This window comes from Macaca mulatta, chromosome 4, assembly GCF_049350105.2.
Source record: "Macaca mulatta isolate MMU2019108-1 chromosome 4, T2T-MMU8v2.0, whole genome shotgun sequence".
Taxonomy (NCBI): domain Eukaryota; kingdom Metazoa; phylum Chordata; class Mammalia; order Primates; family Cercopithecidae; genus Macaca; species Macaca mulatta.
The window spans coordinates 11,050,816-11,072,630 of NC_133409.1; the positions used below are offsets into that span (position 1 = coordinate 11,050,816).

General features: G+C 40.9%; 1 protein-coding gene across 8 annotated transcripts in view; it reads right to left on the minus strand.

The window, feature by feature from the left end:
- The window catches only part of MAP3K4 (mitogen-activated protein kinase kinase kinase 4), a 126,705-nt gene that overhangs the window by 23,498 nt on the left and 81,392 nt on the right, over positions 1-21,815 (minus strand). For 4 of the 8 annotated variants that reach the window (XR_013416143.1, XR_013416141.1, XM_015137644.3 and 1 more), the window contains exons 5-15: positions 20,705-20,851; positions 13,269-13,426; positions 9,720-9,836; positions 7,835-7,934; positions 7,646-7,729; positions 6,356-6,622; positions 4,866-5,015; positions 3,171-3,332; positions 2,561-2,694; positions 1,643-1,721; positions 573-639 (exon numbers count right to left, since the gene is read on the minus strand). Coding sequence is in view for 4 of the 8 variants with exons in the window: in XM_015137644.3 (XP_014993130.3) it covers positions 573-639; positions 1,643-1,721; positions 2,561-2,694; positions 3,171-3,332; positions 4,866-5,015; positions 6,356-6,622; positions 7,646-7,729; positions 7,835-7,934; positions 9,720-9,836; positions 13,269-13,426; positions 20,705-20,851 (1,465 nt within the window). In the remaining 4 variants the exon portion in view is untranslated. Of the gene's footprint in view, positions 1-560; positions 640-1,642; positions 1,722-2,560; positions 2,695-3,170; positions 3,333-4,865; positions 5,016-6,355; positions 6,623-7,645; positions 7,730-7,834; positions 7,935-9,719; positions 9,837-13,268; positions 13,427-20,704; positions 20,852-21,815 lie in introns of all 8 variants that reach the window. The other 4 variants (XR_013416142.1, XR_001444566.3, XM_015137643.3 and 1 more) reach the window with 1 other exon arrangement.

Here is a 21,815-nt window from a genome sequence, read left to right on the forward strand (position 1 = left end):
TGTACATAAACTGTAATCAAAAATTGTAATTAAAGTAAGATATATAGCAGCATACCTTAACTTGATTTTTTAAAAAGTAAAACCAAATCAGAATTTACTACAGCTGGTGGGAAGGTGGGTACTTGGGACAGCTGTGGAGAAATGGACACTGCTGTCCTCAAAGGTGAGGAAGGAGGGACAGGGAAGTGATCTGCAGCCACCTGCAGCAGGGGCGGTTTCTCCTGCTTGGCAGACAACACCCTCCTCCAGTCTTTCCTCCCCATCAGAAAAGATGGTAAGGGGGAAAGAAGAATGGTATATTGGCATAGAGAAAAATGTATAATTGAATACTGCTGGCTAGCATGGAATAGCTTATGGCTGACGTTTTAATCTTCCTGTCGGATTTAGAAAGATTGTTGTGGAGTTATCTGTCTACACACCTCATTTCTGTCCCTCTCATTGTCGTTTTCCTGAATATTGTTAAAACACCTCTTATACCATTTTAAACGACTGCAATTACAAGAGGATTTGTCCACTCAAATCATTGTGTTCCAGAAGAAATGCTGTAACGGCTGTCTTACCAAGGTACAAACCTGTAACAGGACTGTGTGGTTTTCCTATGACATGGCCGATGCATTCATTCATCAAGGCTTGTAAACTCTAGAAACCAAAAGAAATTGGGAAAAGTAGAGAAAACAGGCATGCTTTCTTAATTATGGAAGTAGCACAAATTAATTTTCAGTGTATTTTTAAAAACATGCTACCCAAACTATTTTCAGTTAGCTTAAAAGAAAATAGGTATAAACACAAATTGTATGTAATTTAAAATAATATAGTGTATTTCATTTTTGTAAGTAAAAGCAAATTAGATGTCAACTTCCCATAACACAATAATGTGTACATGCAAAGGACTTCTCATGTAATCGTCTCTACTACTGGGAGAATAAAATAAATGAATTCACACTTTGAGCAACATCATGCTAATCTGATGACATTTATCAGACTAACAGTGATAATATTTAACATGAGCGAGATGCTCTCAAATGATGCACGCTGAGGTAAAAGAGCTAATTTTTGTTCTGCCCCAAAGCAGCAGCTATGATAGCAGTAAAAATATAAAACTACCAAATATGTTAGAAGGGCCAGGGTTTACAAACTAGACATTGATTTAGTTGAACACTAATGTTACAAAAGGAAAAAAATATCTTACTCTGCTATGAGGAGTACTTTAAATTTCTCAGCATTATCATTACATGAAAAATATTTAAGAACCTCAGCCGGGCACGGTGGCTCAAGCCTGTAATCTCAGCACTTTGGGAGGCCGAGACGGGCGGATCACGAGGTCAGCAGATCGAGACCACCCTGGCTAACACGGTGAAACCCCGTCTCTACTAAAAAATACAAAAAACTAGCCGGGCGAGGTGGCGGGCGCCTGTAGTCCCAGCAACTCGGGAGACTGAGGCAGGAGAATGGCATGAACCCGGGAGGCGGAGCTTGCAGTGAGCCGAAATCCGGCCACTACACTCCAGCCTGGGTGACACAGCGAGACTCTGTCTCAAAAAAAAAAAAAAAGAACGATTATTACATATAAAACATACTCAACCAGAAAATGAAGAGTGACTGGCTTATTTTATAATGAAAAAAACTGTAGAATATTCCATACCAAGAAGTCATCTTCTGGTAAAGCTGAAATAAAGGCAGGTTCAATTGCTTGTAGAAAATCAAATCCTTGAGTCGCCCACCTGGTACATGAAAAAGTTCGGCAATCACAAACAACCAAGAAAATGCTGTAGCAGTTTTAGACTGTACAATACTGAAAAGTAACATAATTATAATTACTATTTATGACAAAACACCTTTTTTTTTTTTTTTTTTTGCCTGGGTTCAGTAAGTTTACAGTGTGACCTAATTTTTTAAAATTTCATTTTGTTTTGAAACCAATAGGAAGCATGGAAGAGGATTTTAGACATGATAGGTGCCATATGTAATTCAACAATTATTTATTTGTAATTCAACAATTATTTATGAGTTTTGTAACACAAAGTTCCCACTGGAGTCTCAGGCACAGCAAATGTGTTTTCTCTAACTTAGAGAAATTGCTTAATGACTTTTAAAAAGTGCCCCACGCTACCCCTCCATTACAAATTACAGAACACTCAGCTATTTTTCACACAGTCATGACACTTTAATAACTATGTTTACTTTAGTGGAGCTACTATTGAGCCTCACAGATGATTCACCCATTTCACCCCTGCAAATTCCAAAACGGTTTCTTAATGAATAAATTTCATGAGGGAGGAAAAAACATTAGTCATCAGGAAGACTTGTCAAAGGAGAACATGAGTTCCCTTAAAGACAACTCCAATTTGGAACAAATTTTTAAAAAAATTTTTTCCCAAGAATTATGCAGTTTTCTCTGTATATTTTTCCATTAAAAAAAAAAAAACAAAACCTGATCACCAAAGAGTTTAGGGTGCTCCCTTCTGTGTCATCTGCTCAAAAAAAATCCCATAGGACATATATGAACAAATACTCCCAACCCCACATGACATATTTCAGAAACATCCTACTTGGTCATTACCTGGGTCTTGTACCTCTACCACTCTCACATTTAGTCAGGACATAATTCATCCACTTCCGGGCAAAGCTTATATATTTGTCTCCTATCTTCTGTCTAAACTCCCCAGACATCAAACGAACAACTTCTTTATGATACTGTAAGAAGATTTCAGGTATATCAAAATTAAGAAAATGATCATTAAATAATGCCACCCACTATAATGTCATGTCTGTTTAAAATGTTTTCTAAAAACAAAAAGTGAAATCCAATTAAAATTTCTATATTTTGAATATTATGAAGAATTATGGAAAGTATAGTGTTTCAATATGCAGTTTCATAAATGTTTCACTCCTGAGTTTAAATTAAGAATGTGCTTTCATGATATAAAACATCTCTTTAAAGTTTTAAAATGTTAAGTAGTTGGCTGTTGGCACAAAACAAAAGTCGGACAACTACCTAACAGTTTAAAAGTACAGTAACATCTCCGATATACAGCAGTGATATAAGATGGTATTCTTGATTTCGCTGTGATTACAGTATCAGATTTACTGTAAAAGGTTCCTAAAACTTTCTGTAAGTTATCAAGCAATTACTAAACTGTAGTGTGTGTTTCCTCTTATTTTGAACCTACCTCAAATCCAAAATTGTACCCCTGAATCATTGCTTCTCGGTAGTACTGTTGCAAGGTAACAGATTCGGATTCATCAACTTCAGCATCGAATTCTGATGTGAACATGTGGTCCACGCGGTCAATGGCATTGCTTATTCTGTTGCATAGCTCTAATGCATCATTCTAAAGAGTCCAAACCAGGATTAATGCAAAACAAAGCAAATCATACAATACTTACCACATTTTAAAGAAAGATTTCGTTCATCATCATCACAGACATTAACCACTACAAAACAATTCAGCCACTTTTAGTTATCAAAAGGAATTACTAAATATAGAAGAAATTATGTCATTTTATTTGGCATTCTTAAATAGAAGAGAAAAAATGCATTTAAAATGATACAGTCTAGTTGTAATCTGCTCTTGGAATAGATGCTTTTATCTTCAATATTTTTATACATCAACCACCTGTTGTTTTCTCCCCTTGGACGGTTGCTCAACCATAAGTACGGGTGCAATTCCACAGAGTGAAAAAGCCCACGTACTTCTAGACGACCTCCACAGTGTCCTCGAATCAGGCTGTCCTCATTTCCCTGCTACTTCCTAGTCCAGGGGTTCTCTTCTGGGGTGGATTTTTCGCCCTCCCCTCAGCGTCTGGAGACGTTGTCCAGAGAAGTTTTAGACTGTCAAAATTTGGAGGAAAAAGTGGAATCTACAGGGATATGGTAAGTAGAGGCCAGGAATGTTGCTAAACGTCCTGGAATGCACAGGACGGACCTCCACAACAAAGAATTACCGGCCCAAATGTCCACACTGAAGAGGCTGAGAAGCCCTGCCCTAGCTCGAGCTTTCGTCACCTCTGTCGTCAACACAATAGCTCCAAATTGGTCTCCCTTTCTACCCTTACACATGAGTGCATACAAGGTCTCCATCAGGCAATCCCCTTACTATGGTTACAAAATATTCTTCCAGCAATCTATAAAGAGAGATAACCTAAATATTTAGTTAATAAATGTTTATAGATAAATTAGACAAATCAGACTGACAGAAGAAAAACAAATGTTTATGAAATGACTTGTAACTTCAGAGAGTGTTTCTTCTTCAAGAAGTTAAGCCTTAATGCGAGTGAGAAGACGTAACTGATCACCTGCAAAAGTGTGGATGAGATCAAGACTGATACATGGGATACAAAATAGAAAGTGTCAAAAACAGAAAATAATGGAAAAAGACAGCCAGGCTGTGGCTTGTTATAAACTTTGAAAGGCCTTTGTGCTTCTCTGCAACTTTTTTCTATTATGTTTGGTTGATTTATTAAACAAAACAATATATCTTCTATTACACACTACTGATATGGAATACCTCTAGTAAATACTGGAGATTGTGAAAGGAGAATGAAATTTACACTGGGAATGAAGAGACCTATATTCCTAAATTTTCAACTTTGCCACTAGCCAGTCATGTAGTCATCATGAGTAAGTCACATAAAGTTCAATTCTCTATCCTTTCCAATTACAAAGTTCTACAGCTTCAGGAATCTCAGAATCTGTAGTTTAGACGTAAGAAAATATGTATAGGGAAGAGAGGTGCGTGGTGGGCAATTTAAGAGCTCAAGTTCCTTGGATGATATTACCTTACACACATTACCACACACTGACTCTTCCACAGTATTTCAGCAAAAAGGAAAAATCTCAGCTAATGTAGAGAACAGCGTGATACCTTCAGCTGCTGCAAAGCTTTGGCGATGACCGGCTGACTGGATGTCTGCTCCTGGCACAGAGTCATAAGTCCCTCAATGGACTGCTGGAAAGCTTTTCTCTGAATTGTGAGATGGGCAGACTGCATGACAACTAGTAAAAGGTTATCCACCTGGGAGGAAAATCAAGCACAGGACACAAAAACCAACCCAGTTACTAGTTGTTATTCTAGTTCAACACCAGTCCAAAAACAATGCCAATCTCAGGGATACCAGGCCAACAACCATCTGATCAGAAAGTCATTTTTAAGCAAAGCTTCTCCTACATAGCAACACACTTCAGTGGGCATTGACAGCTGGGATATTCAGCACCATGGAGAACAACCCCTTGGGACTGCAGGCATGACATCTTTGAGATATCCTAGAACTTCAAGTGTTGAGTACTGCTAGTGCAGAGTGTGAGTGTGAGTTTGAGTGTGTGTATTGGAGCAGTGTGAAGAAGGAAAATGTAGGAATAAGAGACATCAATTGAAGGGCCTTATATAAAACATTAAGAAATCAAGACTTTATTACTTTTGTTCTTCAAGAGATAAAGAATCCTTGCAGTATTTTAAGTAGATCTGTGATGCAATCAGATGTATTATAATGATCATTCTGGAAGTACAAAAACAAACATAGAATTGGAGAGACAGAAGGTGAGGTTTGAAGCAAGGAAACTCAAAGTAAGAAACTGCAATAGTTCAGGAGAGGGATGGTAAAGTTCTGACTATAGCAGCTGCTCTGGGGATGCAGGGAAAGGATCATTGACTGGAAATACTTCTGGCAAGGTATTAACTGGAAAGGTGGGAGGCTGAATTTATATTAGCTGTCACATTTCTGGTTTAAACATGTGAGTGAACGCGGAACCATTCACTGAGACGGAATATAAAAGCAGAGTTGTTGGGGTGAAGGGACACAGCAGGCCAGTGTATACTCAGTTCTTGTGAGACTGAGCTCAAGGTGCATATGAACACTCACCATGACTGTTCCTAAGCTGAACACAGATAAATGAGAAAGCTTCTCACAGTTTATAACTAATGAGTTACAGAAACTGTCACGAGGTCCCTGTTAGGTAGGGAGGGGACAACCTTCACTACAAAAAGTGAAAATTAAATAATCAGTAAACCTGAATACTTGGAGAACTGGGATTTCTAGAACTACAAATTATATTAGTGACATAATTTCTTTTAGATCATAGCTCCACAGCTGAACTAAGCTGTGGCTGAACTAAGAAAAGATATAAACCAGAAAGATGGTTTATTTCAAATATTCCAGAATAATTTAACTTAACAGAATGATACATTGTACAAATTATGCTGCAAAATTACCTATTAACACATTGAGGCATATTTTTGGGAAGTATATACTTGTGATTACTAGGGTAGCTGCACCCCTCATTCATGAGTGGCTAACAGTTCATTCTTACTAAAAGTCCTTTAAGTAACACTGCTGAGAAGTCGGAGGTGAGATGTACCTGCATGCTTCTCAGGGTGTCAACAGTCTCCACCTGAGGCACGACTTTGACAGGCTGTGCCTCCCACGTGCCCCAGCTGTCCTCTGAATCACGGGCTCGATCACTGTGCTTGGTCAGAAGCAGATAGGCATCGAAGAGTACGTCGTCTGAATCTTTTGAACAGTCCTTTCCTGCGGCTGCATTGAGTAACTGCAAAATAATACTCTTCTCCTCAGCAAGAGTGTCTGGAACAAACACTTGCAAGTTTTCTAACCCAGGAATTTGTACCTGCAAAAGAAATAATCCAAAATCTTAAGGAACGTTGTACATTAGAGAAGTATGTTATTTAAAACAAACAAATGAACCTAGGAAAGCAGAGGCAGGTTTAGGGAGGGGATGTGGGAAGGGTGTGAATTGGAGCAGTGAGGGAACTGCAGGAAGGAAGCTGGGTTCAGTGTGACTGGAGGAGGCAGGAGGAGTCTGTGAACGCACTGGAGGAGAGGCCTTACAGAGTCTCCCGATTACTGGACATCCTCCTCACTGCTTTCTTTTCAACAACAAAGAAAATACTTGAGGGGGAGGCAAGACAGCCTGAAAAAACCTCAACCACTGCTAGTTTGTGATGCTTACAGAAAATCACCTGGCTTGGGAAAAAGGCAAAAATTGTTAATACAGAGTCTCTAATTATTCCAGGGCAGGGAGCCAGGGGGTCATCATAAGAAGGCTCCTTGAGATCAATTTCTCAAAGGGTACACATGTGGTGGCACGATGCAGGTCATGCCTCCCACTCTCAGTATAGGCGTGGGATAAAACTGTGGGCCTGGGATAAAATGTTCAGTGATGACGTCACATACGCATTCTAACAGTGCTAAATGTCAAACAACTTAAAGTGGAGTAAAGTTGCTGACTCAAAAAGTGGCTCTAGTGATGACCAGGATCTTGATGTCAAAGATTCACTGTAAAACTTTTGAACTGCATCAGGAAATATAAGGGTGAAAAACAAAACCACTATTTAAAATAAATATTATCTCCTTATACACATTATTTCAAATATGTGTAACTAAATTAATAAACAGCATGAGTAAATTTTTTAGTATTTATCTACACTCTTAAGACAAGTTAGTAAGTCAAGTATGAAAAAGACTTTCATTATTCCACTAGTGAATTACAGGACAGTCTTACAACTGGGGTTGTGGTACAGCCTTCAGAGCCTGTAATATTTACTGTCTGGACCTTCAAGAAAAAGTTTGCCTGTTTTAAAATAAAGGAGGAAAGGCAAAATGTTTCAATCACACCATTTGGAGTACTTACCTTGACATACTGTTTTAATTTCAGAACATCCAGGAGGTCTCTAACTGGGGCTGAAAGCCTGAATTCTGCTGCTATTTCCAGGTCCTAGGATCACAGTTACAAAGAAACTTCTTTAGGGTTAGCATTGAAACAATAAGATAAAAGAAAAATAAGATAAAAGGTACTAATCAATCAGGATTGCAAGCTCACCTTTCTCAACATTTTAGCAAATCCAAGTGCTTTGGAGGCCCTTTCTCTGGCTTCATGGAAGAGCTCCTTCAGGGCTCGGCTGATCTCTATAACAGACCTCCTGCCAAGTGGATTCCAGGCCAGTTAGAACACAGTAGGGAACACTCCAGAGGTGCAAGAGGGATTTAACAATAAAGATGAAGCAAATTCCAAATCACAGTAATAAATAAAGACTGCAGATTTTTAAATGGGAACAAACAATTATCGAGGATGTAGTCAAAACATTCAGAAGCCTGCTCCTGACAGTTTCGTAGAAAATATTCATATCCTTTCAACGTAAGCAGGGCACACTAAATAACCTTCAAATAAGGGGAAGCTCAATTTTCTTAAGATTTCATTATGATCATTTCTTGGAGTTTAAGGTTAAGTTCTTAACTCCTGGCTCATAATCTAAAAAGAAATATATACAGTGTGGTCTGGGAAATATTTAACAACTGGCTGCCCCTAAATAACAATCTTACGCAGTGCACGCTGATTTCTGTGGTGTAAATACTCCCATTATAGCTAATTTCAAGGCAGCAGTATGATGTTACTGAGCAATGAAATGGGAAGAGAGGTGCACAATCAGCTCCCTCAAGCCAGAAGCGGCTCCAGCACTGCCCATTGCCCCCCTTTTAGATCTATCATGAGTAAACAGTGTCATGAGAGCCACTCTCTAGTTCACCATCTTCATTCCTGACTTCTCATGTTTATTTGGAATCTACATGCTTGGAGTTATTTTGAACCCACCATGTTAGCTCTCAAAACTGTAAGATCTACAAACTTATTTATTCCATTTCTCAGCTATTCAATATTTTCCCAGGTGAGAACCCATGTGGGAACTTCTTTCTTTAACCTTGGCATAAAAACATACCAGGTGTTCTGAAACTCAAAATGTGCTTTTCATCAAACCTTGAATGGTGAGAGAAAACATTTTAGCTTCGGAGAAGTCAGTTCTATTTGAGCATTCCCTAAATTTGAATCATATGACCTTGCTGATTATATGGCCACAAAGTTGCTATATGCCTGATATATACGCCACAAGGAGTAGCAATTTCTAAAGGTTTGACCTGAATACTATCTGCACAGAATTGGAGGAATTTCAACAGAGAAACCAGTTTCATACACTTAAGTTTAAAGTTCAACAGAAGGAATATACTAAGAATAAAAATGTACCAAATATCATTAAAATGTATTAATGGACCACTACATAGATTTTTTAAGAACAGAAACTAATACAAAGGCATCCCAGACAATGTAGATCAAGAAAATTCTACTCATTTTTTTCTAGTCAACTTTATCTCTTTATCTTAAGTTAGCTTTTTTTTTTTTTTTTTTTGAGATAGAGTCTTGCTCTGTCGCCCAGGCTGGAGTGCAGTGACCCGATCTCAGCTCACTGCAACCTCTGCCTCCTGGGTTCAAGAAATTCTCTGCCTCGGCCTCCCGAATAGCCGGAATTACGGGCATGAGTCACCACGCCCAGCTAATTTTTTTTGTATTTTTAGTAGAGACGAGGTTTTGCCATCTTGGCCAGGCTGGTCTTGAACTTCTGACCTCGTGATTCACCCATCTCGGCCTCCCAAAGTGCTGGGATTACAGGTGTGAGCCACAGAGCCCAGCCAGTTAGCACTATTTTTATCACGCTAAATAAATTCTAAGTTCCCCTTCAAAGAAAATTTCACATAAAACCATAACTAAGAAATCACATGAAAAGACAAGACAGTTATAAATAAATCCCTTTACGTCTACTGCCCAAATTCTTCCAGGCCAGCATAATTTGGTTTGAACAATGCTCCTTCTAGGATCTCACCAAGAGGAAGAAAACAAGAGATAAGAAGTGGAAGAGGAAAGGAAGCACAACTCCAACCTGATTTCGTCGGAAGCACTGCTGTCATCCGCACTAGTCCAAAATTCGGCACAGCTCTCCTGTAAGCCAAATTCTAAAAAACTTCCTGTAGACTTCAGCAGCATTCCTGCAATGTCACTAAGGGAACAAAAATAAAAATAAAACAGAGAAGAAAAATTGTCCCCACTCATAGCCTAATTCTTGACTGAGAAACTTGAAAGGCTCAGCTACTGTAATAGTTTAAAAATCAAAAATGAAAAACTTCTCTTCTTTTAATATAAAACCATAGATGTGGAAAAGTAGAAATCTGGATTATGGCATGTACCTACCTTTGTTCTATTACCACAGTATCTCACTATAAACCTTAAAATCTTAAACTGATTCATAGGAGCTACAGGATTAGTACACAAATGTTATTTCTATCTTAAATGTTAAAAATGGTATAAAATGTCCTCAAACTAAGGATAAGGGGGAAAGTGAATTCCTTAAGTGCAACTGTTCTTACGAATTTCCCCCACGATTAGCTTTGCATAGTGACTAAGCATGAAACACTCTATGTGGCTGATCCTTCTCATTGAGTACACAACTCTAAATACTAGCGTTAAAATGTACACCCCGGTATATAAAATGAATCTAAATGAGTGAAGTAAAATTCAACAACAGTTTACTGACTTAGGATGTTCAAGGAAAAGAACTTATGATCTAGTAACAGAGAGCAGGTAAGTATAGAACCAGTATCAGATGTGGCAGGAGGTAAGTGCTAGGCTTGTCGGAGGAGGAGAAAGACCAACCCCCACGAAGGTACGGTTTCAGACCCAGCTGAAGGCACGCCCTCATGTCCAGAAAGCCCTGCAGTGGGCCTTGCAGGCAAACGCAGAATTTTAACAGGTGGACTAATACTGGGAAGAGGAAAATCTGCGACGAAGAAAATGGAAAAGGCAGAAGGAAAGTCCAGGAAGAACAATAAATATGATTAAAAAGCATGAAGATGTGGTCAAGCAAGCATGTTCGTGAAAAAAGAAAATCATCCAATCTGAAGAGTAGTGGGAATTTAGGCTACAAAGGGACAAGGGAAAGTCCTGGGGCCATGCTGTGGAGGGCAATGGATGTCATGCTCATTAGTTTGGCATTTGATAAGCAGAGAGAGTAAATTTTAAAATATCTTATTGGGAAAGGGGTCTGATTGGAAACATGCTTTTAAAAAGAACATTATATAAAAAAAACTAGAATGTACTCATTCAACAAATATTGAGTGCCTATTATGTACTAAGCAGCAGCAAACAAAACTGGTACAAGCCCTCCAGTGGGTGGAGAAAAACAATAAATAAAACAAAAAAGGGAAATGTATCTCAGGTTATTGGTAAGTGCTATGGAGAAAAGGAATGAGAAAAAAGCTAAGGAGTTGTGGGTAGGAATTTCCATCTTAAAGATACTGAGAAGGTAACATCTGGATAAAGACCTGAAGGAAGTGGGGAAACAGGTCATGAAAATAACTGGGAGGAAGAGCACTCCACGGAGAGGGGCCAGCTGGTGAAAAGGGCGTGAGGCTGGAACACGCCTGGCCTGAGGCAGTGAGGAAGCCACTGTGGCTGGGAAGCGAGCACAGGAGGGTCTGGAAGGAGGACAAAGACGTAATGAGAAACTGGACCGTGTCAGGCCTTGCGGGCCATTGTTAGGCAGTCTTACGTTTTCTGAGTAAGACGGGGAGCCACTGGGAAATTGAGAGGAGACAATGGTCTAACATACACTTTAACCAGACCATTCTGGCTGTGGTGTTGAGAATAAACTCTAGGAGGCTTCAGGCAGAAGTAGGGAGACTGGTTAGAGAGCTACTGCAGTAACACACCTGAGAAATGACAATCTGGGAAGAGTGGAAGTGTGGACTGCTTGAGAGGCAGAGGTCAGATTCTGGATATACCCTCAAAGGACAGCCAAAAGAGTCGAGGTAGTGTGCGCAGTAAATAAAGGAGTCGGGGTTGATTCCAGCACTGGCTGACTCTCGGAGAAAAAGTGTTTGAAGCAGAAGCTGCTGCTCCAATACAACAGATAAAATGCAGTGGAGTCCAGAACTACAATAAAAGTGGACTGTTCACAAGAAGGGGGAATGAAAAAGCCCTTGAGCTTCTCAGAGCAAGGATCATGACGGCAAAGGCCAGAGACTGCACTCTAGGGAATTTGAAGGACAAGCAAAAGATAGAAACACAAAGACGGACAAGAGGAAGTGAGGGTACAGTGACATTAAACAACATGAATTTGTAGTGAAACTAAACAGTAACCTTTAAAAACATTTTTTCAACAAAGCTTGACAGGTTGGAAACAGAAAATGCAAACAGAAGGAATTAGACAAAGCAGAATCATGGAAAAGTAAGCGGGGAGAGATGTTGCGAATGACAATGAATGCCCTTTTTAAAAAGGCTGACTATGGGCACCAAGCTGAACAGACAAGCAAAGGCAGCCTGGGGATCATGGCCTGATGGATGAAGTTATGAGAGGAGAGCAAGTTCACCGTCTACTCCAAATAGAGAGAGAGGATGTAAAAAGAACTGGCCATTAGAACAGAGAAGTGGACACAATATTCTGGGAGACTGAACACAGGAGAGATCGGCAGAGTCGAGAACAAAGCTAAAGCTGGAGTCCTGGAGAAGTCACACCACCGGAACCGGGAGACAGGGTAGGCAGCAGAAGCTGCTGCTCCAATACAACAGACAAAATGCAATGGGGTCCAGGACTAGAATAGGCATGTTCTTATAATACTTTATGAAAGGGAGACAGAAAATAAAATGGCTGATGAGACAAGTGAGAGAAGGTGGTGCCAAAAGACAGTAGCAGAATCTAAAGCACAAAAGGACACTGACCTCATCTGAGTCAAAGCATGTCCGAGGTGCAGTGGCCACCAGCAAAGACCATGGAGATGCGGCCTGTGCCCAGCGATCCCAAGCTTGCATGCAAGATGTTCATTTCCTAGAACTGACAGACCAGCCCTGCAACTGCACTGCTCTCTTCATGATTCCCCCTTGTTTACATTTCTATTCCCTCACCCTACGCACACCCAATTCATAAAGAGAGTCTGTGATGAGCACTACATTCCCCAAACCGTGGCAGTAAAAATACACTTAAAATGCGTCTTAAGTTCTGCATAGGTGGGTATATTCTACTCTTGAAGGACTTACATTCTCCTTCCTTTTATTAGGGGGGAAAAAGGGTTCATTATAGGGCAGAAGTTCTAAGGTTCAAAGCTGACATCTGAGTGGAGAGCCCTGTTGTGGGACCGTTCTGTGTGCCGTGAACACGCAGCAGCCTCCCTCCCCGCTGCCCACTCACTGCCAGGAGCATCTTCCCAGTCATGACCATCAAGTGTCTCCAGATACTGCCCAATGTCCCCAAGCGGAAAAAAATCACCCCTGATTGAGAAACACCACTCAAAACTTGGAAGAGGGTGCACATATGAGATATGGATAGTTGCAATTTTCATGTAACTAAACATACAAACACATAGGAGACAATCTGTGAGTAAATGGCGTGAGAGTGAGAAGGTGGGAGCGTCGCGTTCAGAAGCACAAGGATTCCTACCAGAAAAGCTTCCCGGCCTGTGCTTCTCCTCCCCGTATGTAATGAGTTATTTCTTTGGTGAAATTCCATTCTTCTTCTAACAGATTTTTTAAACTATGGGATGCTTGAGGTAATTGCTGTAGCATTTGGATCCAGCTTCTCATGTAATCAAAATACACCTTAAAATACAAAACGTAAAGGGAGACATTTGAGAGTAGAACTTGGCAACTCAGCATTCTCACCTGAAGCTACACATCAGCAGGGCAAGAGGGGGAATGTCACAGGCACGCAGCACTGAGAGAAGCAAGGTTCTCACCACTGTTAGCTGAGGTCTAAATGAGGATTTAAAAAAAAAAAATCACAAAACTAACTCCCCAGCAATTTCACACTTTATTGACAACCCCTTCAAAATCCTAACAAAGTAACAAAAATGTTCACAATGTACAATAAAGGGGAAAAAATCAAAAGAACAGCACCTAGAACTTTTCATTATGAATGTACTGTCAACATTATTCCTTTAAGAGGTTAGGATCTTCACTTAGTGACCTACATTAGCTTGAGATGGTGCCTTACGTGCGGAGAGGAGGACACCAACACCCTTCTTTGCACCATCCCTTCCTAACATCCAGATTTGTGTGATAAAATGTTTTCAAGGCTTGCAACATATATATGATGATCTACAACCAAAACATCCAGTTGTTCTGAGTGGGATTTATGCCTACCACAAGTCCTATTACAACAGCTTTCCATTCTTAAATCCTCCTTTGGATGTATCTTGTGGTCAGCAGGGTTCAACTATCAAGCAGTTTTTCTCAACAGGTTTGCAATGGCCGCATTCTAACACAACCCTGTCTATGGACTCCTTTACTAAAATAATAGCTTGACAGGGTAGGAAATATTTGAGTCATACACATTCTCTCTCTCAGAACTTTTCAGACATCACTCCACTCCCTTCCAACGCCGAGTGTGACTCAGTGTGAAGCAGTCTGACGCCAGCCCGAGCGCCCACCCACCACTGCTCTCCCACATCCTGAAGGTGACTACGCTCGGGTTTCCACACTCAGATGTTTACAGGATTCCTTTCTTTATCCTTGGGTTTCAGTGTTTTCACCAGGCTACATCTCAGACTTCATTGTTGGGAAAGATATTTTTCTGAGATCTAGTAATAACTTTCAGTAGGCAAGCCTGAAGTCTATTCTTTATTTCAAGGCAACTTTCTTCTGCTATATCGTTCACTGTGTCTGAGTCCTCCACCCTCCGGGTATGTGGTGTGACTCTGCAGTCCTGGGTCTGTTATGACTAGAGCTGTGTGTGCAGAATCTGCATTTCATGGGTCTACCGTCCTCAACACTAGGCTCAGAACCACCCTTTCACTTCTTGGTGAGCTCCCTCATCTCCGTGTTTCTCCTTCCTGAGGACAGTACTTCTTCCTTGCGGCTCCCAAGGGACAACTATCTTTTTCGTTTTTTTTTGAAATGGAGTTTCCTCTTGTTGCCCAGGTTGGAGTGCAATGGCATGATCCCGGCTCACCACAACCTCTGCATGCCGGGTTCAAGCGATTCTCCTGCCTCAGCCTCCCGAGTAGCTGGGATTACAGGCACACGCCACCACACCTGGCTAATTTTGTATTTTTAGCACAGACGGGGTTTCTCCATGTTGGTCAGGCTGGTCTCGAACTCCCAATCTCAGGCGATCCACCAGCCTCAGCCTCCCAAACTGCTGGGATTAAGGGAGGAAACACCGCGCCCAGCCAACTCTCTGTCTTTCTATGCAATCAAGGGCTGCAAAGTCAGCTTCCTCCTGTTCCCACTGCTCCTTTTTTTTTTTTTTTCTTGAGACAGAGTCTTGCTCTGTTTCCCAGGCTGGAGTGCAATGGCATTATCTTGGCTCACTACAACCGCTGCCTTCCAGGTTCAAGTGATTCTCCTGCCTTAGCCTCCTGAGTAGCTGGGACTACATGCGTGCACCACCATGTCCGGCTAATTTTTGTAATTTTACTAGAGACGGGGTTTTGCCATGTTGGCCAGGCTGGTCTCGAACTCCTGACCTCAGGTGATCCACCAGCCTCAGCCTCCCAAAGTGCTGGGATTACAGTTGAGAGCCACCACACCCAGCCCCAACTGCTCCTTTTAAACCATAATTTGTACATGTTCTTCTTTAGAAAGCAAAACAAAAGAAAGACCCTGCCCCTTTAAGATTTATGTCATCAGCCACACCACTGGCCCCATCTTCAGACAGTTACCTATGCACTTCTAATCGGCCCTCACCTAACAGTCTCCCCTCCATCTCGGGCTCGGCCACCCTGCCATGGCTTAGCACCATGCAGAAAACCCACCAAACACTTCTTCAGTCCAGCTTCCTGATTGCCTCCATCTCCAGTGGCCCTTCCTCCACTTTTGATGGGGTTCCACCTCGGATCTTGTCATCGCCAGAACTGCTCCAACTCCCACAGCACCAGTCCAAACACCTGATAATAAAGCCTCCTCTCCTCCTTTCAGGAGATTTGTTCAACCCAATGCAACCTGTCTTAGCCCTGTCTGGAACCCCAGTCCACTGACTGCTCATTTTTCTGCAACTCACAACTCCTTCCTTTGTTCGCTTTCCTCCAGCTTCAGTTCAGATCCCATGGGCTTATCCTCTCAACAGCACTGCTATCAGCATGCCGGCGTCCCCGCTGCTGCCCGCACCCTGTAGCCCCTTACTGTCTTTTCATCTCACCTGTTGGTCAAGACCCCAAAACTGGCTTAAGCCTAACCATCCCATTCCCCCTGCCCACATTCAAGAAGCCGGGGGACTAACCATAATCACCAGCCACGTAACATTTCTGGGAATTATATTTCTATCTCTACTTAGCTCACCTGCCTTCTCTCTAGAGCCACTAGTTTGAAACTTCCCCATTTTCCTCCAACTGTCAATACCCACCCCCACCCAATCTCAGCAGATGATCTCTACCTCTCCACACAAAAATAGAAGTCATTTGGTATAAAATCTTTCATCTTCCTGGTCCCAAACATGCAAACCTACAGGGTTACATCCTCTCTTCCTCTCTTCTTTATAGCAGAGGAACTACTGTTCCTCCTAATCCCAATGCTTGTGCTTTGAATTTGAGACCCACCTCCTCCAAAAGTCTGAGGAACCTCACCCTTTTCTCATATATACATATTAATACATACATATATATATATATATATTTTTTTTTTTTCCCCATCTCTTTCCCTTAGCAAAGTCAAGCCTGAGGGCTTTCAAATGCCCTCAGCCAATTTAAAACTCCTCACTGGACTCACATCTTCACCACTCACCCAGCTGCAGCAGCTGGACACCCACAGTCAATCCCAACACCTTGTCCAAATTTGATCCACCCGAGTCCTGCCATTTCACTATGTTTCCTTTGAATCCTTATACTTCTTTCTGTATGTATGTTACATCCTCTAACCCAAGGACTTGCATGTGCATTCCTGGAATGACCTTGAACTGCTCCTCTCACATCTGCTCTGGACCCCCAGCCTACTCTCCACCTGCAGCCAGAGACCCCACGGGCTGCCTGGGGTGCCTTCCTCTTGCCGGGCTCCTTTCCCACATGAACTGCACCTGCTACCAAAAAGGGGCTTCTCTTGATCTCTCTCTTTACAAATTAAAAAGCAAAGAGGCTAAAAAAAATTCTAAAAAGTATTCCACAAGTATCACCCAGAATAAACAAATGTTAATATTTTGTCATATTTGCTTTAGGTATGTTGTTTTCTTTAATTTTTATTTTTAAGTTCTGGGGTACATATAGATATTTTTTCAATAAGAAATAAGACATCAGAAAGTTAGTTTCTCCTTTGTTCTCTCTTCACTTCTATCTCTTTCCTCCCTCCCCAGAGGCAATAATGATCATGAATTGAGTATATTTCCTTCTAGTCTATAAGCTTTTAAAAACAATCTCTTATTATAGAAATTACAACATATAGTATTGTTTGGTCTAAGTTTTTCATCTGTTACCTGAACTGGATTATAACGTGTATAAATTTCTGATAAGTTGCAATGCTCCCTCCTCAGAGAAGCCTGACCTCCACACCCAGTCAAATCTAACCGCAGTCCAAAAAAGACCTGTGCCTTTCCTAAGGGCATTTTTCTCAGCTGTAGTCTTGCTCACAAGGTTCTATAATCACCATGGCCCCCCCATTCTTAAACTCTTAAGAGGGAGTTTATGCTCGGCACTAGTTCCTTGGTCCCCGCATGGTGCCTGCCTGGCACACAGTGGATACCCAGTAATTAATCTGTAGGATGAAAACTTAAGAGCTTCCCTGCTCCTTTGCTCTTTATTCTTCCGCAGAAACTCAAATTGTGTACATGAGCTCTCTCGTGTGTCTTCTACAACTACCACATCTCGCCCATCATTTTCATATTTTCAATCCTTATAAATCCTTTTAAGCGGTTTCCTTAAGGCTATCACATGTTCCTATATCATGTATTATTATGTTTATTGTCTTGGTTACTTCTGAGGCCAGGGACCCAGGAAATGAGGTAACAATTCATAGCTCGGATTCAGATTTGACGCCTCAAATGCTCACCAAGTGATCTCCTTTGACTTACATGCTTCAGGGTCTGTTTTTTGAGTACAGTGGATGTCGTAACACAGAGTAAAGCCCCCAAGGTCACAGACTTTCTACATCACAACTTGCTCATCACTGCTTCCCCTCCCCCTGCTAAGACAGCTCCCATTCGGCTGTCTTCCTGGCAACCAGAGAAAGCTGTGGTGTCGCTCGTGCTCCTTCTGTTGGGCAGTTCTTCAGTCAGCAACAGAATCCCTGGAGAGACATGCTCGGCTTCTGTTACGGCTGTCACACCCCTCGATATCAAGGCTCTAGTTAATCTCTGGGTGGGCCTTCTTGGCCTACGGTGGAAAAGTATTTAGAGCTTGGGTTCATCTTCATTTTAGTTTACATTTCAAGGCAAATAATTCTAACAGTCTTTTTATTTTTGGAAGGGTACGGGAAAGGATACTGTGGCCAATTTCCTCCTTCTCAGAAGAAGGAATTTTTCTGTTTGCTGTTTTCGGTGGGTTTCCAGACAAGGGTGTTGTGTGAAACATAATTTGATTGCCAATTCAATTGCTATTCTTTCCTTCCTTCCTAATAGAAACACTGATTTTGTTTGGGCTCCCCTAGTCCTCAGAACACACCCCTGCTCTGATCCTTCTAGCACATTATAGGCCATAATTTTAAAACACTGACAGTTTCCAGTTTTTTCATCTGTGAGAAAAGAGATGCAGATAATTGACAGCAATGCCAAAACTGAACTCTAAGCCTTTCTAAAACTATCTGGGAATGTTGGTAAGTCACTTAGCCTAGGCTTCCACTATCACACAGGCTCACCAATGGCACAGAAACCGGCTGACCAGGAAGGCGTGGTTCACATGCCTGATGCTCCTCACCCTGCTCCCCTGCCACTACAGGATAAAGGGCCAGCAAAGACAGTTTGTGAAGCAAAGCATATTCTGTCTTCTTAAACTTCTGGTTTAGTTACCCATAAAGAGAGAAAAATAATAATTTGCTTGTTCCTTTTTTCCACAACTTTTCAAGATAAAGATTTTTTTGACATAAGAGATAGTGGGCAAGTGTGGTGGCTAATGCCTATAATCTCAGCACTTTGGGAGGCCAAGGCGGGAGGATCACTGAGCCCAGGAGTTCAAGACCAGCCTGGGCAACACAGTGAGACTCTGACTCTACAAAAAAATTTTTAAAAATTAGCCAGGTGTGGTGGCACACGCCTGTAGTCCTAGTGACTAGGGAGGCTGAGGCAGGAGGATCGCTTGAGCCCAGGAGGTTGAGACTACAGGAAGCCGTCAACACACCACTGCATTTCAGTCTAGGTGACAGAGCAAAACCCTGTCTCAAAAAAGAAAATAAATATATAGTATTATATATAGTATTTCAAAATACAACCATTTTACACACTTAGGTCTTTTATACAGAATAATTTCTAACTCATTAAAATGATTTCTTGCAATATGCCAGATACAATATGTCTCATTCCCAGCCACATTCTTCCTTCTCTACTTCTACTACAGAGGCTGGAAAGCTCAACATGTGAATTCCTAGCCTCCATGACAACAGTGAGGCCATGCAACAGGTCTGGTCAACAAGAGGCAGGGGAAATTTGCTGGGTGGGGTTGCCGGGAGAGCTCCTATTGCTCTGATAAAAAGGTCTGGACTTGGCTGGTAAGGTCTGTTTCCCCTTTTCTTCCTGCTTAGAAAGTGAGAGTGGTATCTACAGGTGCTGCAGCCATCCTTAGAGAGGACACAGTAAATGTTAAGCAAGAATGAATGCACCCCACCTACAAGGACACAGTTTTCTTTATTATTTCATAACCTGTCACATTATGTAATCATCTATGCATATGCCCTAATGAATCTAAGGTGTACTTACGATACATGAACACTATCAGACATTACGGAAAACAAGAGAATTTCAAGTTATAGCCCTTGGCTCATGAAGCTTTCAGTCTAATTAGGGCAACCTGAGAAAAGAGTCTCTGTTTAAATGTTAAATCATATAGTTCTAATTGTAACTGCTAAAAAGGGTTCAAAGAAGGTATAGATAAACATAGGCTAAAAGTTCAAACTGTCAGATAAAGCTTTCTAGAGAAAAATAAAACCTGAAAGTAAGCCTTAAATAGGCATAGAAAGTGGAGGAGGGGGCATTTCCACCAGGAAAGAAGAATGTGAACAGAGGTTAAAAGCACAGGGCACATTCGGTGTATGTGAGAAGACAGGAGGTCTGTTTTTAGGATAAAATAAAAATAGGTCTACTCCTGCCCAAACTATTTACAAGTCCTCAAATGTGCCAGGTTCCTTAACTAACCCTTAACTCATCTTTTTAAGATTCAGCTTCCTCACTGGAAGTGCCTCCCAGACAACTCAGCAAGCTTCTCTGCTAGCACCTAGCCCTCGGGGGTGTTAGCATCTACCATGCCTAGTCCCACCAGAGTATGTGTGTCTTGTTGATCTTCAACACTCCCTGAGCCATGCAAGGTCCCCAGCACATTCTAGATATTATAAAAATGGCTGATGACAGATGGTTCACTAACGTAGGACCATGTTTTGATTCTACTTCTGAGCCATTCTGCCATAAGATGAACTATTCTACAAGTAAAGAATGAACTAGGTTAACATTTGTCAAAAATGTCCTCCAACTTAAAAACAATTGAGAATTTTTAAAATGTGGATTTCAGAGAAACACATGTAATCTAATACCAGATGGAAAGACTCTGATTCAAGATCACCACCACCGCCCCCCACAACACGCACACACAAGCAATACTTTCAGGGATCATTTCTATAATTCATTACTAGAGAAGTTTATCGGAATGGGTATGCCAACGTTGTTTGCAAAACAAGGAAATGCAGGCTTACTTTTTTTAAAAAAGAAAGAAACAAGGAAAGAAAGAAAAATTCCTCCCCACTGCTTCTGACCATAAGCATTTTATGCAGATCCTCTTCAAAAGCGTCAATGTTGCAGTCGGGCTTCTCCAAGTCCTCCAGAACCTCCTGCAGCATGAACTGGTAGTACTGCTTCATCAGCAGGCCTCCCTTCAGGACCTCCTTACACTCTCTCACCAGCTGCAAAACAACACGCACAGGTTCCAGCAGCCATCAACTCCAACCAGACAGTCAGTGTTTTACATCTTCCTACTTAAATCTTCAAAACACTCAGAAGGAACCTTGTCTCTAAAAACCCTACAATAGTTTCTAGATTCTTGATCAGTTCATTTTATGTAAATACCTTAGTAGTCTCAATTGAGTAACAACAAAATAGTGAAAATAAAATAATTTAACACTGCAGCATGGATACACAGAGAAAATACCATATAGGTAATTACTGCTTTGCTAAAATAAATTCTCTTACCAACAAACTTAGATAGAAAGTAAATCCCATAGAATAAAATAAATTTTTCTACGAATTCACATTAAAAGAAATGTGAAAAAACTCCTAATGAAATTGGAAAACTTTAATAAAAAACATAATAAAGATTCAAAGGTACTTATATACCACAAAGCAGGTGGCCTTCACAGTAATTCAGCATAGTTTACATACTGTGACTTGTGGCCCAGTCTACCATCAAAAAATAACCAGCAAAACCAACCAACCAACTTAATATTATGTGATGAAATTAGATAAAAATCAACGGAAAAAACAAAGGATAGGCAATTTTGCAATATATAGATTGAACAGGTAAATAGGTAATAACCTGCCAAATGTTGGCAGAAGGTTTAAATGAGACAACCTGGAAAGCCCTTCCCATTAATAAAAAGACTGAGACACGACGTACGCAAATTCTAATGAACAGGGACTATAGTATGAGATCACACAGTCACGTTCGTTTTCATACATGTTAGCGAAACCTTCACTGCTGCTAATAAAAAGGTAAACCGATACAAACTTTCTAAAGTCTAAAAATGTATGACTCATCTATTTACTGTTATGTTTTATACTCAAGAGATAATCAGAGATCTAAACTAAGATTTCTATACAAGCATATTTATCACAATGTTATTTAAATCAATGGTGATTAACCAAATAAAC